The sequence below is a fragment of the Antennarius striatus genome, chromosome 1 (assembly GCF_040054535.1).
Source record: "Antennarius striatus isolate MH-2024 chromosome 1, ASM4005453v1, whole genome shotgun sequence".
In the NCBI taxonomy this organism is placed as follows: domain Eukaryota; kingdom Metazoa; phylum Chordata; class Actinopteri; order Lophiiformes; family Antennariidae; genus Antennarius; species Antennarius striatus.
Genome location: NC_090776.1, coordinates 18,559,244 through 18,578,133, shown reverse-complemented (window position 1 = coordinate 18,578,133; position 18,890 = coordinate 18,559,244). Strand labels below are relative to the sequence as shown.

Below are 18,890 nucleotides of genomic sequence, written 5' to 3'. Positions count from 1 at the left end.
TAATGGGTAATGCTATTACCTCAGAGTGAGACAGTTCCAGGTTCGAGTTCTGTTCTGTGCAGTTTGTTTGTTTTTCCTGTGTCTGTGTGGGTTTTATCTGGATCATCTGGTTTCTTCCCACCTCCAAAAACATGCAGCTAGATTCCAAATTGTCAATAGGTGTGCATTGTTCGTATTACATGTGGTTCTATGAGTCACTGTTAACGTGTCCGGAACACCTCCCCGTCTCATGCCCGCAAGTCCACTTGGATCGGCTCCAAAAACCCCACGTAAGTGGAAAAAGAAGTACAGAAAATGAATGAATGAAAGAATGATATATAATAAACAAATAGAGATATATTGTCCGGATTTCAAGATTTGCTATAGCTGTTATAGGTCGTCTTTGATGTTGTTTAAAAGCTCTTTCATTAGTGGACAGATGTTGTGTTTATACATAAATTAAACGTAGTTGAAAGACAGACATGCAACCCTTCAAATAAAAATAGAACAAAGAAAAATTGATCAAAGCATATGTCCAGTATTAAAACAGCTTTCACACAACATATGAGAGTACATTTCATTTAAAATGCATCAAAATGGTAACGGTCTGCCTTACTATGGACCTTACCCACAATATCCAATGCCGTATCCCCCAGTTCACCAACTACCAATGTACCAGCAACCAATGCACGAACAACCGATACACAAACAACCAATGCATGAGCAAGCAATGCATATACGACCAATTAGCAAACAACCAATGTACCAACAATCAAAGCAACACCAGGACCAGGAGAACAGCATTGGGGAGCTGAAGGAAGAATTGGAAAATGTAAAAGACCTTGGGAGCCAAAAAACCCTGAAAACAATGTTTAATAACCAGGGGGAAGAAATAAATAGAGAGCTGGAAAACAGTAAGGAGGTATGATGCATCATATTGGTGTGATTTATTGAAAATCTGCCAGTATCTTTGTGAAGATGAAATGATTGTAATCTTCTCGTCTTCAGCTGCTTACTCAGACATAGTTCAACTTTCCAGGTGTTTGAAATCAGTAATAAGACTCAACTCTGAGTGCTTTTCAGTTTTAAAAGGGATTTGCTTTGTTGCCAGAGCAATTTAGTGTGGGAAGAGTGTGCAGACACTGCACTGATACACTGATCAACATGGTTTAAATTTCATTATTTCTTGAAATGTCAAAAAAATAAGACAACCTGGACATGTGCTGGCAATGATGGGACCCGTTTTGAAATTGATTTTTGATTCATGGTTAAGAGTACCAGTACTCGGTAATTGTGCAGTCAAAAGCTTAAAACCACAAAATTAAATTATATCTATGATTTCGTAAAGTAGCACAAAGGGAGGAGCACTAACATGCGCTATCGTTTGGGTACAGATGCTACTGTAACAAACAAATGTTAGTCGGTTACAGTTACTACTGTAACCAGTTGGTAACTAACTGTAACAAACTGTTGCTGTTGCTATGTAACCAACTGTAACCAGTAGTTACATGGCAAACAACAATCATTTGTTGGTTACAGCTGCAACTGTTATGACATTTATGCTCCGACCAAATTTCATGCCTTTCTTTCCCTGTCTTTGCACAGGTTACCATGAATCTGTATCCATACCTGCCAGTATTCAGTCCCATGATGCCCCATGGTTCATTCATGACACCCCAGTCTGTCCAGGGCAACAACAGTTGGTCAATGCTGGAGGAACTGCAGAGGCAGCAGCAGCAGCAGGCAAACACAGGTACAACTCGCTGTTTTTTTCCTCTCATCCTTTCTAAGTAGTATGAGATGAGATCATAATAATCTCATTTGGTATCTTTGCCATAGGTACCAAATCTTGGTTATTTACTTTTAACTTTTTAATCCCTATCCTTGCTACACTGGAACTTTATATTGAAAGCATCTTTCTTTTCTCTGCAGGCCTTCCCTGTCCATTGGGGCAGACTCCTCAACCCTCCCATTCCTGGACAGTAGCAGGCTCAACCACCACAGCACTGCCCGGGAATGCCCCACTCTACAACACCCCACTAACCCCAATGACTCCTTTCACACCAGCCAAACCAGATCCAGAGAGTTCTGGAATTATACCACAATTACAGTATGTTTCATTTCAAATGGGAAAATGGTTTATGTTTCAGTTCACAATATCTCTAAATGGTTGCTTTCATTAATTTTCCAGTTAATGTACTCATCTGGTCAGTGATACAATGGATTCTAGAAGATATTCCTAGAGCAAGGATTAAAAATTATAACAAGGTGGCATTTAAATTATTTAGACAGCAAAGTGAAATATAACTGACGTTCCACACAGTAGATGGCATTTCTTTTTAGTCACAAACTTATAGTTACAAAACTGTCTATAATGCAGTTATTTCCATGCAACATACATAATCCCTCAATCTGAGCAGCTTTTCCTGTGTTCCTTGCTGTTATTAGAAACATAGTATCTACTGTAAATCTGGGGTGTAAACTGGATCTGAAGACCATTGCTCTGAAAGCTAGGAATGTTGAGTACAACCCAAAGGTGAGACTGTTGCTTATTACTTTCAGCTCTTTGTTGTCAACGATTTTATGTTTTTAAATGCTATCACTGGGGTTTAAGAGAAATGTTAATTTTGAAAGTATCTATGGAGGAGACAAGTGTCGTAAAATGATCTTCCATTCGATTTTCAAATGTAATGAATAATTTAGCATCACACTGCCAGTCAGTGGAATGATGTTTGGAAGTCAAAATAAAGCACAATTTAATAATGTGATCTTTATGACTGTTTAAAGACTATTTATGCAATTTTGCACCTTAAATATTGATTAAATTATACAATACTGTATCACAATATGAAATCATCAGATGAAGACCCATGAAGTTTGATACTTTCAGTCAGCTGTGCCTGTGCATGCGCCGACACCTCATTAGGAATCATTTGCTCTATGGTGCCATCGAAAGGTCAAGAGGAATCAGAGCACCCCTCCACTCCCCTCCCCCTGAAGTAGACAGAAAGAAGCCATCTTGACTAACAAATGAGTCATCACTGTAATCACTGCGGCTTTCTCAATTCTTATAGCGTTTTGCTGCAGTCATCATGAGGATACGAGAACCCAGGACCACTGCACTAATTTTCAGCTCCGGGAAGATGGTCTGCACTGGTGCTAAGAGGTCAGTGTAGGAGCCAGCCATGAGAGTTTGGACCAATATGCATGTGCCTGATTGTGCATTTGTTTGCATTGACTTGTGGTGTGAAGAGTGGCACTATGGTGTGTTTTCAGAAATTAATAACTAATGCCACTCACATGTGTTCACCGATCACTTGTAGTTATGGTGTGGGGTGAGCAATGGGGTGAACTTTTCTGTCAAACGCATTTTGGATGCATTTTGGACGCATTTGACATTTCTGTCTTTTAAAGTGCTGTCTTTGTTTTACGGGCACTCGAATGTGACTGTAAGTGTTGATCGGTGTGCAGCGTACAAATAAAAAAGACTATTGATCAGAGCCAAAAGTGAATTGGAATTAATTGGTTTGTGCGTCATCAGTTTTCTCCACTGTTTGTTATTGTTATGTCATCAAGCATGTGGAGCCATTGCCTCGGGAGTACCGCCATGGTGTTGTTTTAAGACAGACACCTGTTTGATCATCTTTATAGAACATAAATTAAGTGTGCCATATTTTTCTCATTAGATCACTTAAGGAATGCAGAACTGTCAGTGTTTGTTAATGGATATGTTTGAGTTTTAATAATTCATAAAGAGAGTGTGGTGTTGAATTAGTGGTTGTTATCTACCCATTGGATACGCTGGTAAGTGTCCAGAACAAACAAGACAAGAGACAGGCAGTTAAAAAAGGAATTTATAATTTATTAAGACAAAATAATTTAAAAGAATATTCAAAATAATTAAAAGTCTGACACCCAAAATTACAGGGCTGGTCAATGAGGAAGGCCTAAAGCCACACAGTGTAAAACACTCAATAGGTACTGGCACCGTACACTGCCTATAATCAGTCGTAGGTCACATGAAAATAGCCGAGGCTTCACGATCTAGTGCCCAAAACACACAATAAAATATGCATATTATGGTGCCAATTAACATGCAAGGAATCCAAAAGAGTAGAATATAGAATAAATAAGGCTCAAAACAATAAAAAGGGGTCACTAAATAAATGGAGCCATGCGCCTCCCACTGATTCTACCACTTTTTGATAATTGTGCCGGCCGGTGTGGTTGATGGTACCTCTGCCCCATCGACTATTGTAGTTTGTTAGATAAAATAAAATAATAAAAGGGGAAATAAAACAAAAGCCCTTAACTCTAAAATACTAAGGAAAGAACAGTGACAGACGTCACCCTTGTGGATAATTCTATAAAAAAAATAATAGTTAATTAGGCTACGATACATTAATTCACACATTTTCTGAAAACTATTCATTCATAAAACAATCCAGCAAATGGAAATTAACCTGGTTCATCCAGTGACTTGATCACAATCAGGCGTGGATCAGGTATGTGTCTGCCACTGCACTAACCAATACTAGAATTGGGTGGCAGTGTCTCAGTGGTAGAGCAGACATCTTATAATCAGACATCGGCGGTTTGATTTCCCCTCCTGCCAGCCATCCTCTGAGTGTGAGCTGACAGTAGGAGGTGTCAGCTCACCTCCCGTTCACTGCCGCGGTACCCTTGAGTAAGGTGCCGTCCCGCCTACAAGCTGCTCATTTGGGGCGCACCCTGAAGTCGCGACCCATCACTCTGCCTCCCTCTATACTAATTTGCATACCTACAGGCCCCTAGTGTGTTGTGTGTTTGTTTCAGGGTCCTGTATATACAGTGACGTAAAAAAGCATTTGCCCCCTTCCTGATTTCTGTGTTTTTTTGGATAGTCATCATTCTCAAAAGTTTCAGATCATCAAACCAATGTTAATATCACACAGAGACAACCCAAGGAAATACAAAATGCAGTTTCTAAATGATGATTCAATTTATTAAGGCACAAAAAAAATCCAAACCTATCTGGTCGTATGTGAACAACTAATTGCCCCCTGAACCTAATAGTGTCTTGTGCCACCTTTTGAGGCAATAACTGAAATCCAGTGTTTCCGATAATTGGTGATAAGTCTGTCACACCGCTGTGGGAATTTTTGGTCCACTCTTCTTTGCAGAATTGTTTCTACACTGACATATTGGAGGGTTTTCTGGCATGAACTGCCAGTTTGAGGTCACACCACAGCATCTCAATTGGATTTAAATCCGGACTTTAACTTGGTCACTCCAAAACCTTAATTTTGGTTGTTTTGAGCCATTCAGAGGTGGACTTGCTGGTGTGTTTTGGATCGTTGTCCTGGTGCATGATCCGAGAGTGCTTGAGTTTGAGGGCACAAACTGATGGCCGGATGATCTCCTTCAGGATCATCTGGTAAACAGCAGAATTCATTTTTCCATCAATCACAGCAAGTTGTCCCGGTCCTGAGGTAGCAAAGCAGCCCCAGACCATCACACTGCCACCACCATGCTTTACTGTTGGCATCATGTTGTTATTATCAAATGCTGTGCCATTTTTACACCTGATGTAACGGGCTGCACACCGTACAAAAAGTTCAATTTTTGACTCAACAGTCCACAGAATATTTCTCCAAAAGTCTTGAAGATCATCAAGATGCTTTTTGACAAAGGAATGATGAGCCTTTGTGTTCTTTTGTGACAGCAGTGGTTTTCATCTGAGAACTCTTCCATGGATTCCATTTTTGGTCAGTGTCTTTCATATGGTGGAGTCGTGAACACCGACCTTAACTGAGGCCAGCGAGGCCTGAAGTTCTTTGAATGCTTTTCTAGGGGCTTTTGTAACCTTCTGGATGAGTTGTTGTCGCACTCTTGGAGTAATATTCGTTAGTCGACCACTCCTGGGAAGGTTTGCCACTGTTTCCAGTTTTCTCCATTTGTGGATAATGGCTCTGACAGTGGTTCGCTGGAGCCCCATAACCTTGGTAATGACTCTGTAACCTTTTCCAGACTGACAGATTTCAATCACTTTTTTTTCTAATTTCTTCTTGAATTTCTTTGGATTGTGGCATGATGCGTTTGTTCTTGAGATCTTGTAGCCTACTTCACTTTTTTTAACTGATTCTATTTAAGTGATTTCTTAATTCAACAAAGGTGGTGGCAATCAGGTTTGGGTGTGGCCTGTGAAACTGAAACTCACCTGCTCCAAAACTGTGGTTAGTCACAGTTACTTTCTGATTTAACAAGGGGGGCAATTACTTTTTCACATTGGGTCAGATAGGTTTGTTACCCCCCCCCCCCTTGGTAAATAAAATCATCATTTAGAAACTGCATTTTGTATTTCCTTGCGTTGTCTCTGTGTGATATTAACATTGGTTTGATGATCTGAAACTTTTGCAAGTAATGAATATGCAAAAAACACAGAAATCAGGAAGGGGGCAAATACTTTTTTATGGCACTGTATGCATGTGTAACATCTCTCTGTATAGTGTGAGTCAAAAGATAATTTCCCGTTGCGGGATTAATAAAGTGAGTCTAAGTTTAAACTAAAAGCGAGAATGGCATTCATTAAACCACACACAGATGGCTGGAAGTATGGTGAACAATAAGTCCCTAAAAATGCCAGTTATTAGCTGTCTGAAAGTCAGTGGGTTTATGTCAGGGTGTGTCATAAGCTGTCACAATACATGAAGCTAACACTACTAAAATCACACACACGGCTGATAAATGTTTGCCGTGGCTTATCGCACTGCTGCTGCACTTCCACGTGTGACGTCTGATGCTGGTAGTAGAGAGGGAGAGATTGTTGCTACCAGCGTGCTTAAATATCTCCCGCCCACTCCCCCGGGTCCTAAGGGTATCCCTGCTGCATTGGCCCCTATTTTGAAAGGTCACTGATTCGGTGTCATATTACAACCAAGGTCGGAACGTGTCTGGGACTGCCTGACTGTTGACTGTGGTATACCTGAGAGGTCCTACCTGTGGAGGCTAGGGGTTTGAGTGACTGGTCTTGGGAGGCAGAAGGGGTTAGAATGCAGCCCCGTGTTGCTTCTTGTAGGCCGTTTTTCCACATTAAGACACTCCTCTCGTCCTAATGTGGCTGTTGCAGTGTTGGGTATTTTTTGCTGTTTTAGAATGTTAAGGTTAACAAACTCTCTAGTTATTGTCTGCGAAACTGGCACCAAGAAAATGGGGAAGGGGGCCTGCCATTAACAAGAATTCCACAGGTAGTTTGGCATTCTGACTAAACATGAGTTCATATAGCAAGTAGCCTGTGGATTGATGTTCTTTTATATTTGAGGCATACCGCAGGTGAGGTACGTATTGGGGCCATTTTCTTTTCTTGTCTTGAGGAAGTGTGTTTAACAAGTTACTTAATGTTTGATTAAATCTTTCGCATTGTCCATTTCCTTCCGGATGATATGGTATCGTTCTGCTCTTTTTGATTCCGTACAGTTGGCATAGTTGTTTCAACAGAACTCCTTCCAAACTCCTTCCTTGGTCGCTGTAATTACGCTTGGGTACACCACAGATGTAAAACCATTTCTCAGTCAGCATGCGAACAACAGTACTAGCCAGCTGGTCCGGTGCTGTGAATGCCTGGGCAAATTTAGAGAACACATCGGTGACCACCAGCACGTTTTCTCATCCATCACTGACCTTATCCAATACAGTGAAGTCCATGGCAATTGCTTTCAGTACTTTAGAAGCCACCAAACCACCTCAGAATGTCCAAACTTTTGGTTGTACTGCTTTGGCCAACACACAGCGGTTGCAGTCCTGACGGTACTTCTCTATGTCTCGTCCCATAAATGATCAAAAACATCTCTGCCTCACGAGACTAGTGGTGCGTTCAATGCCTTGATGACCATGGTCGTAATGCAAGCTGAAGTAGAATTTCTCCATCCCCTGGTGTCTGAATTTGGCGATATAGGACACCATCCCTGGATCTAATTCTGGCCCGGTGTTGGTCAAGCTTCTTAACGTCTTTACATGCATTAGCTATTTCCTGTTTTGTTGAAGTTTTTCCTCTCTTTTAATGCTGTAGGAAGGCTCCAATCACTGGATTTGCTTCCTGTAAGGCCCTCAAGTCAGCTGTGGGCCTAGAGGGAAAAGCAGCTACTGTACTTGACAAATGACAGGGACAGCATGGCACGTTTGAGGCATGAGGTTTATTTGATTATGGCTTAAGGATACAAAGGAGAAGCAACTGATGTGATAAAGCATCTGCATTACGATTACAAGGTCCTGGCTGGATTTTTAGCTCAAAATCAAAAACTGCCAACTCTGACTCTGGCCCAGGTATTTGACTTCAGATTGAAAGAAGTAGCTTTAATTTCAGATTGTGTTCCTTAAAGTGGGATAGTATGAGACTAAGATGTTGGAGATGCTGATCAAAAGAAGATGAAAAAATCTACATATAACAGCAAAGACTGAAGACTCTGGTCTCCAAAAATGCGCTCCATAAACCTTTGAAAGGTACTGGGCGCATTGCTAAAGCCCAAATGGCATCTGATTGAACTCAAACAGCCCAAAGGCGGAACAAAAAGAATCCAATGATTCCTCAATTCTGAGCAGAGAATAATCATCTTTCCTGGTCTTTGCATTGAGCAAACGGTAGTCTACACACAAACTGACCTCTCCTGTTTTTTAAAAACTACCACAATGGGGGAGGAATATAGACTACAGCTTGGATGCACAACACCTTTGTCCACAAGCTCCTGAATGTGGACTTTGACTTGCTCGAATTGGGACGGTGGGAGCCTGTGATAGCGCTGCCGCACCGGGGCTTCATCAAATAAAGGAATCTCTTGCTCTACCAGTGTAGTACATCCCAAGTCTCCTTCTCCTTGGCTGAAAACAATGCCATGCTTCTGCAAAATTGTTATTGCGGGCTCTGTCTGTTCAAAGAAGAGGTTGGACCATGACAAACTGGACAGATCAAGAGTGGGGGATTCACTGCATTCACCTGTTGAATCACTGCTATAGTGCTCTGCTACTCTGTTTCCTCCACAACAGCTCTGTTTCCTGATTGCAGTGGGTCCACCACATGCAGCTCGCCTAGCTGTGTGTGAGGTCGTAGCCAAACATCTTAAGTACCCACATTTACAACAGAAATTTCAACACGTCCAAAAAGAATGAACAGAAAGACGCGCGGAGTACACAAGAATGCCAGCCGGGAGAGTGTTTCCAGTCACTAAGAGTTTGAGCAGCACAGAGGGAAGGGTCATATTGGCAGCTGCAGAGCAGGTGGTGTGAATCCACTTCGCAGAACTAGCAGGAACATGAATGGCCCGACCTTGAACTTGGCTTTACCCAAATACCTGTGCATTTAAAGCCTCAAGAAGCTGATATGTAAAAAGTGTATCTGTCCATTCCTTACTAGCTGCTTGGAGGTCAGGCGACTCAAGAAGACTTGGACCAAACTGTTTGAAGAGCAGATGATAGCAGCGGCGAATGATGTTCATCCCTAAGAGACCTGGTGTGGCCTTTTGTTGTTGTATGGGCTCACCCTGTGGATCCTAGAAAACACCCATTTCAGTCAGAGTCTTTCCAAACAAAGTAACATCGAGCTCCATGTAATCTTTGTAAGGTATTTTTAGCCCATTAGCAGCTTTAAGGCGTAGCCAATGACATCTTTTCAGCAGCCCGATACCCTGTGACTTAAAGTGTTTCCCAAAAAACTTTCTGTGATTGTGGTGACCATTGACCTGGTATCCAAGAGATAGGGTAACATAATGCCACTCATGCAGATCTCCACCACTGGGCAGTCTGTATTAAATCAAAAGGGATCTTCAGTTTGATCTTCAGGTAAGCATACACGACCCTTTCCTGTTGGCTGGCTCTCTACACCAGAGAGGTCTCATTTTCCAACAGCTGGTATTCAGAATCCCTTCCCACCACTTGAGTGTAGACCTCAATGTCAGAACTAGTGCCTCTTTGGGTCTTAGCTGTCTAGTGGGCAATATGACCTGCCTACTACAACGGTGACAAATTGGCTTTCCGTCGGCCTGGGAAACACTTAGCTGAGTTTAGGCTAGGCTGCGGTGACCGTGCAGTGACATGCTTCATGATAGCGTCTAATTGAGTTTGGTGATTACAGAGACACTTTTATTTATGCAGTCTCATCATTTGGCCTAGCCATGACTGCATTTGTAGTCCATTCAAAATTTTCCACTGCCTGAGAGTATGTGTCACAACAGTTGGCCCGAGGTTTACTTCTACGTCCTTGTCTGCTTATTTCTGCTCATCTAACAGCAATACCCATAAGATGAATAAATGTGATGGCTGGATCTTGACCAACATGCTGTTTTAGCTCTCTACGTAACATGTCATCAAGCACATGCTCAATAAATTGATCACACAAGAGTACATCAGAGTTGGGAATACCCCGTAATGTTTTACGAATAACGACATCCATTAAGGACTTGAGGTTATATGAATAATCACGCAACGATTCACCCTGTAACTGCAGCTATGTAAGATTGAGAGCAAGAATAATTTTCAGTCAAAATAGCAAAGATTTTGTCAGGGGTATCTGTTAACCCTAGAGTGAAAATTAATCTGAGCTCTAGCACCCCCATCCAGATGGTCAGTAACGAACAACAACTGTTCAGCTACTGGCATATGCCTAACTTCCAAACACCTGCGCACCTCCTCAACCCATTGCTAAACAGTTAACAAGTAAACAGACAATTTGCCAGTGAACTTTGGACATTTATGTTCTCAAGGTGTAAAAACATATTGAAGGTTTGTAGCTTCACTTGCTAGGCTACCGGAAACACATTGGTATGGGCGTTGGATGGCCCTGGTTCAGGATCCGATACTTGTGATTGTTCATGCAGCTGTTCTGTCAACTGTTCATCGGACGCTTTGAGCTGCAGCAAGCGATATTATAGCTTTCGGCTTATGGTTTACTCTTTCTGTTGCTTAAGACGCTACAGAAGGACTAGTAAACCTATCACGTGACGAGACCTGTCAAGAGACATAGACAAATTAACTTCTTTGGCTTAAGAAGGAGGAAACCATAAAACGCCTACTTTACTATTGTATGTATCCTGGGGAAGCCATTCCATGCATATGTGGCCTCCCCAAAATTCATGAGCCCCCTCAGACCTATTGTCATCAGAATCAACTTGGTCATATATAACATCGCCAAGCATGTGCCACCATCTTGGCCGCACTAGTGGGAAATATAAAGCGCCCTCATGTGATTGCACATCAACAATTGCGAGTCCACCTCATCACGGATATTTGGTTGGCAGCCACGTGATACCGTACGCGCATTCTATTGGCTGACGGCATCCGGAAGTGTGCTCTTTCCGTCAGTCTCTGACTTTCATGAGACACAAAAGTGCTTTAAACAGTCAATAAAAGTGTGGGAAAAGGTAATATAGATTGAAGGTGGTTTAATATCAGTATGGGGAGGGTTCATAAACATTTAAATTATCGTAAATAATAAGATAAATAGATCGCGATCTCGATTGTCGATTCCTCAATCGTGTGGTTCCTGGAACGCATTGACCACAAAGAACGAGGGCGCACTGTAATCCCTACCATATACAGAAATCCTTGGACTGTGTAGAAAAGGTGAGACAGTTGTCTCCTTTTGAGACTGGAGACCATGGTATTCTACAATGACACCTCCCTACTCACATGTGTTCCCACAATGGGAGGCGTTGGAAGCAGTAAGGCACCGGCTTTTACAAGACAACACCCACAGTGACAGAACAAACCTCAACCCTGACTAGATCTGCCTATTTCTGGATCCTTGCCTGAACACCACCAATTTCTAGTACAAAGGGAGCCTCTATAGGCAGAAACAAGGATGTGTTTGTGGCCAATTTGTACATGGAAGAAGTGGGACACAGGGCCTTGACCTCGTTCAATGGAGCAATGCCAAGCCATTGGTTCTGATATATGGACGACACATGGGTCAAGATCAAAATCCACGAGGTCCACCGAACACATTAACTCAGTGGACAACGACATCAAGTACACCAGAGAGGATGTGAAGGAGAACACATCCTTTCTGGATTGTGAGGTCTGCATAAAAGATGACAGAAGTCTGAGTGTTGGGGTATACAGGAAACCAACACACACGGGGCACTATCTGCTTTTTGACTCTCACCATCCACTGGAGCACAAGTTGGAGTCATCAGGACCCTGCAAAGCAGGGCTGACAAGTTACCAACCAGTACGCAAGACCAGGCAAAAAAACACACTTAATGTGGAGTAAGTGTTGTGCTGTCTGTGTAAGCAGATGTGTTCTGTTGTTATTTTCATAGTTAAATGGAAATTCATAACACAACATTGTGTCAGATTTGGGGGTGGCCGGTTTGGATACAGACTGTTTTTGCGAGTTGCTAGATATCTTTACTCAGACTTGCATGCCTCTACAACAAGGAAATATTCCTAAGCAGGAAGATATTCAGAGATGGCCACACCTTGATGGGGTAAAGATATTAGAGATTGACTCTTCAGTACACCTTCTGATTGGCACAAATGTTCCCAAAGCACTGCAGCCATAGGAAATTGTTCGAAGTTCTGATGATGGTTCTTATGCCATTAAAACTATGTTGGGTTGGACTATGAATGGTCCTCTTAAAGGAGAATGCAGTGGCGACTCCAGTCATACAACAAAAGATCGGCTTTCCATTGCTAGACTTGATGAATTGTGGGAACAATAAACTTTGGCAGATTTCCCTGAATGCAATCAGGATGGGCGGGTTGGTTTAGAGACACCAGAAAGAAGAGCATTGCAGTAATATATTCTACAAGTGATAAAAGCATGCATTAGTGTGTGTTGGTTTGGGATAAAAATGGCCTTACCCTGACAATGTTCTTTAGATCAGCGGTCCCCAACCCCCGGGCCGCGGACCAGTACCGGTCCGTGGGTCATTTGGTACCAGGCCGCATAGAAATAAAAAATAATTCACATTACTTCCGTTTTATTTCGGAAGTAATGTAAGATGTCTGAAAGATGTTTTATTATGAAAAATGACCAGATTCTCTGTTACATCTATCTATGAATGAATGAATGAATGAATGACATTTTTTGGTTATTCATATTTTTCACATTTAAAAACAAAACATATTTCATTGTATTGATAATAACCAAAAAAGGACTGGGCTGAAGTAAATTGCTTATATAAGCCCATCCTGATTAACACAACTTAATTACAACAACATCAACATTCTTTTGTTTTTTAACAACATTCACATTAATTGAATTATTGACCATTATCCAATGGCTTCACCTCTGCAAATTTACAAACATTTATAACCATCAATTAACAATTAATTTTTTTCTTGAATTTAGACAATTTTTATCTACTTAAATTCATCTTCCAAATCATTCCAGAGTTTCACTCCTAGTACAGACACACATCTTTGCCTGACATTTCTTCTTGCTTTAATAGACTCAAATCGTAATAGACCTCGAAGGTTATATGTGCTTTTTCTAAGTTTATAAAAGGATTGAATGGTTAAAGGAATGTCCTTATTTACAATGCGAAATACAATTTTTAACATATTTAACTCCACGGTGCACTGCTGTCATGCCCGGAGTGTCCCCCGCCTCACGCCCTATGCCGCCGAGATAGGCTCCGGCTCCCCATGACCCGCTGCGGCAGGTATAGCAGTGGTAATCTGAAGATGACTGACTGACATATTTAACTACAATATCAACAAATTTCAATAGATTTGATTTAGTCTTATTGCCCTTTTTTGCAATTTAATCAGAGGATCTACATATGTTTTACATGTGTTTCCCCAGATTTCACAGCAGTAGGAAAGATATGGAAGCACAAGTGACAAATACAATTTGTGCAGGCATTACTTATTCAATATGTATTTAATTTTGTACAATACACCAAGTGTCTTTGATAATTTATTCCTGATATACTGTATATGTTGCTTCCAGCAGATCTGATGATCTATAGTATGATCACTCCCAGGAACCTTGTTTCATAAACCTTTTCAATTTCAATCCCATTCCAAATCAATTTGACCTCTTTGCTTGATTTGTTGTATGCAAAAATCATGAATTTGGTCTTTTTCTCATTTAAAGATAACTTATTTAAATCAAACCATTTTTAAAATTTTATCAGCTCTGACTCCACCTGGGAAATTACCTGAGAAATGTCCAGTCCTGAGCAATACATATTAGTACCATCTGCAAAAATTACCTGTTGTAAAGTTTCAGAAACTTTTCATATGTCATTTAGATACAAAATGAACAATTTCGGCCCCAAGACAGAGCCTTGGGGTATTTCACATGTGATTTTTTTTTCTGTTGTGATGCTATTCAATTGATTTCCACATATTGATGCAGCATATGGTGAAAGTAGAAGTAGCAAAGGCCAAACAAAGGGCTTATGATGATTTGTATGCTAGGTTGGACAGTAAGGAGGGAGAGACTGATCTATATAGGCTGGCAAGACAGAGAGATAGAGACGGGAAGGATGTGCAGCAGGTTAGGGTGATTAAGGATAGGGATGGAAGTCTATTGACAGGTGCCAGTAGTGTGATGGGAAGATGGAAAGAGTACTTTGAAGAGTTGATGAACGTGGAAAATGAGAGAGAAGAAAGACTAGAAGAGTTGACTGTTGTGGACCAGGATGTAGCAAAGATTAGTCAGGATGAAGTGAGGAGGGCACTGAAGAGGATGAAGAGTGGAAAGGCAGTCGGTCCTGATGATATACCTGTGGAGGTATGGAAGTGTCTAGGAGAGGTGGCAGTAGAGTTTCTGTCTGGGTTGTTCAACAGGATCTCAGATAGTTGGACGATGCCTGAGAAATGGAGGAGAAGTGTGCTGGTGCCCATTTCTAAGAACAAGGGAGATGTGCAGAGTTGTGGCAACTACAGAGGAATAAAGGTGATGAGCCATACAATGAAGTTATGGGATAGAGTAGTGGAAGCTAGACTAAGGGCAGAAGTGAACATTTGTGAGCAGCAGTATGGTTTCATGCCAAAAAAGAGTACTACAGATGCAGTATTTGCTTTGAGGATGTTGATAGAGAAGTACAGAGAAGGCCAGAGGGAGCTGCATTGTGTTTTTGTAGATCTGGAGAAAGCTTATGACAGGGTGACCAGAGAGGAACTGTGGTATTGTATGAGGAAGTCTGGAGTGGCAGAGAAGTATGTTAGAGCGGTGCATAGACGTAAGATCGGGCCTAAAAAATCCAGCCCGACCTGAACCGAGCCCGACGTTATTAAAGCCCGACTCAATCCGAATGTAATTATTGACATTTTGAGCCCGGCCTGGCCCGAATTTCGGGCTTGGATTCGGGCTTAAGATTTTACGTCTACTATCAGTGCGTACGATCAGAAGGGTAAATGTTTGGATGATATCAGAGATCGTAGAGATTAGAGACAGTAATTTTGTGTTTCTTTAAGTAACCCCCCCCCCCCACACACACACACACACAGACACATACACTTTTTTCTGGGCATTTTGGTGTTGTTGTTTTTTTTGTTCAGAATGCTCTTGTGGGTTTCATGGCTATTTTGTTCACAGTAAGCTTGTATGTATTTATTTATTCAGTTTATTTTCTTTCTTTCCAGACATGTTATTACAACATATTTCACTTTAATCAGTGTTGAAACATCATCAACAACATCTGAAAAGAAAAAAAACGGGTTAACGGGTAGAAGCCATTGGCTTGTAAGATTCCCGTCCCCTAAATCATCAACAAAACATCTCTCTCGTTAGAATACGTAATCAACAAACTCAGACATTAAAAGTTTTCAGCCAGCTCATACATTGAATTTTGACAGACGTTCATACCCTAATCCACTTCCAGATATTAGCCTTTTACCCTAGAGTATAACCATGTTTACATTCTTCCTGGGACACAAGGTTTGTTAACATCATGGATAGTCAAAACTAGACGTTGACCTTGCCAGTCTTCTCCACAAGAATATAATGATCATATTCACCTCTTTCAGCAGACAGTGTTTATACAAGAATTAACCAGTTTGTTGCAGACCCTTTAACAGTTTCACATGGTATTATATTGTCAAAAGATATCAACATGCTCTTTAAAGTCTCAAAGTTAATGTTATCCCATGTTATCACAAATACATGGGTTTTTTGTTTGTTTTTTGTTCATTAGTCCATGTTTCTGACATTGATGATGATTTTTTCAACTGTTCCATGTAATACCTGACATGTCCAAAATTGTAGAGCTCCCAATATTGAAGTGATTCTGTTGTACTGATCTTTGGTGTAGTAACAATTCTTGTCCGTCTTTATTGCTTATATTTCACCAACTCCTCTGCACTCCTGATCACCATTGTTTTCATCTGGTCCGGAGAAAGCCCCTTTATAACAGTGTATAAAATAAAATAAAAAAAATTTTTTAATCAGTTTTCTCCGGTGTTTAGCCTGCGGCAGTTGTTTCATTATTTGGTCATCTCTCAGCCACATCAGTCAGAACGCAGCTTATTTATTGATCTTGTCCACTGAAGCTCAGAATAAAAAAGCCACATCTTCAGGGAAGTGTCGTCTTGTAGGGATGTCATCCCATCTTGACTTTCAATAAAATGTAAAATCTTTTTTGGTCTCTTTTGGCCTGTCTCATTTTCTTCACTTACCATAATCCACCTCACTTTTATTTCCAGTGAGCAGCAGTCTAGGTTAGCTGCCAGAAAATATGCCCGTGTGGTGCAGAAGCTGGGCTTTCCTGCAAAGTTCCTGGACTTCAGAATTCAGAACATGGTGGGAACCTGCGATGTGAAATTTCCCATTCGGCTAGAGTCATTATTCCTCACACATCAACAGTTCAGCAGGTAATTTATGATTGCATCATTTATCCATTTATTGGGGGTGGCTAAAGTAATCTGTGTGATTGTTAAAAAAATTTTTTTTTAATTTCAGGTATGAACCTGAGCTTTTTCCAGCACTTATTTACAGGATGATGAAATCCAAAATCGCTCTGCTAATTTTCGCCTCTGGGAAAATTGTGCTCACAGGTAAGTCCTGCATTTCTCTGTACAGTTCTTGCAAAAGTATTGGGCCCTCAACAGCTGACATTTTGCCACATTTCGAGCTTCAAACAAAAAGGTAAAAAAGTGGAAATATTTGTGAAGAATCAACACCATATGGCACACAATTGTGAAGTGGAATGAAAAGCATCCATTTTATACTTTTTTGACAAATAAAGCTTTGAAAAGCAGGACGTACAAAAATATTGGCTCCCTGTTCTCTCAGCTCAGCCAAACGATTCCAGAAGATCCCTGAAGACTGAGTGATCCAATGTTGACCTAAATGGCTAACAGTGACAAACAGAGTGCACCTACAGTATGTGTCATTTGGTCTGTTTAAATGGACCTGCTCTGTGATGGTCTCAGAGGTCTGTGAAAGGAACACTGCAGAACAAACAGCATCATGAACACCAAAAACACACCAGGCAGGTCCAGGATAAAGTTGTGGAAAAGTTCAAAGCAGGAATGGGATACAAGAAGATTTCACAATATTTAAACGTCTCCTGGAGCACTGTGAGAGCAATTAAATCAGAATGGAGAGAGCATGAAAACACTGCAAACCTACCAAGAGCTGACCGTCCCTCTAAACTTCCAGCCCAAACAAGGAGGAAACTAAGCAGAGAAGCAACCAAGAGGCCCAACTTCACACTGGATGACCTGCAGACATACACAGATGAGGTGGGACAATCTGTCCTTAAGACAACTATTAGTCGTACTCTAAATAAATCTGGCCTTTATGGAAGAGTGGCAGGAGAAAGACATTTCTGAAAGAAAACTATAAAAAAGCGCGTGTGTAGTTTTCAGGAAGCCACATGGGAGACACAGATGACACGTGGAACAAGGTGTTCCGGTCAGATGACCGGAACATGTATATATAATATATATATATATACTGTATATATAGTATATATATACTATATATACACAGTATATACAGCGTGTGTATATATATATATATATATGTGTGTGTGTATGTATATATATACAGTATATACACACACACACACACACGACTAACCATCATCAGCGTGCTACAATGGAAAAATTATTTCCCCCCCAGGGGAAAAATAGAGTTCATTTTGGTATATTACAACACTGATTAAAGGAACACCATGGTGACATCACTGTGTGATATACCCAGTGTTCAATGGTACAATAATGACATGCGAAGAAGTGCATTCTTTAGTATTTAGTAAATGATCAGAAGTTAAAATGTGTCCTCATCACAACTTTGTTGAAGGCTCATGGACTGGGCTGGAGCCTACTGTAGCAGATTACAGGTGAGAGATGGGCCCTTTTTTTCGTTTTAGTAATGAATCATACCTGTGCTTGTTTTGAAGGTGCCAAGGAGACAGCAGAGATTTTTGAGGCATTTGACAACATCCACCCTATTTTGCAATGTTTCCGAAAGAGGTAGATGCTGCAGTTCTTTTATCCCCAACCGGTCTCCTTTGGTTTTTTATCCATATGCAGCATAGTCTGCATTTTGACCTGCAAGTGGACCGTTTGCAATAAGGGTTGGGACATGTTTTTCCATGGTTCAAAACTTTTTAGAGATTTGCTTGTTGTTGTTGTTATACATCATACACTAACATCTCATTCATTTGGAACCTTTTGTCATAAATGTTTTCCGTAGTTCTTATGACATCCAAGAGACTGTAAAAACTGTAAAATGGAGATTATAGACTAGTGAAGCAGTCTGACTCTGCTTCTTTTTAACTGTTTGCTTTCTAAATAAGTAGTTTTTTAAAATCTAGTTGTGTTCCATACAATGCTGCTAAGAGTTTTGCAATATCAATGCTCATCCAAATAAATCATGCACTAGTTACGCAGAAGCCAAGCAGGAGACCAGACACCGTCATCATATTCTTGTAAAATTGAATGTGCTGTTTTGTTTATCAATAAACTTGTTTCTATTGGCT

At 40.8% G+C, this 18,890-nt stretch overlaps 1 protein-coding gene across 1 annotated transcript; it reads left to right on the top strand.

Moving 5' to 3' along the window:
• The first annotated feature begins 619 nt into the window (after nucleotides 1-619).
• Nucleotides 620-18,385, top strand: LOC137593067 (TATA-box-binding protein-like). Its single transcript, XM_068311697.1, has 8 exons — nucleotides 620-811; nucleotides 1,585-1,732; nucleotides 1,912-2,089; nucleotides 2,428-2,515; nucleotides 3,054-3,145; nucleotides 16,606-16,773; nucleotides 16,862-16,956; nucleotides 18,309-18,385. The coding sequence occupies exons 1-8, from the start codon at nucleotides 620-622 to the stop codon at nucleotides 18,383-18,385; spliced, it is 1,038 nt and encodes a 345-aa protein (XP_068167798.1).
• The last annotated feature ends 505 nt before the right edge of the window (nucleotides 18,386-18,890 follow it).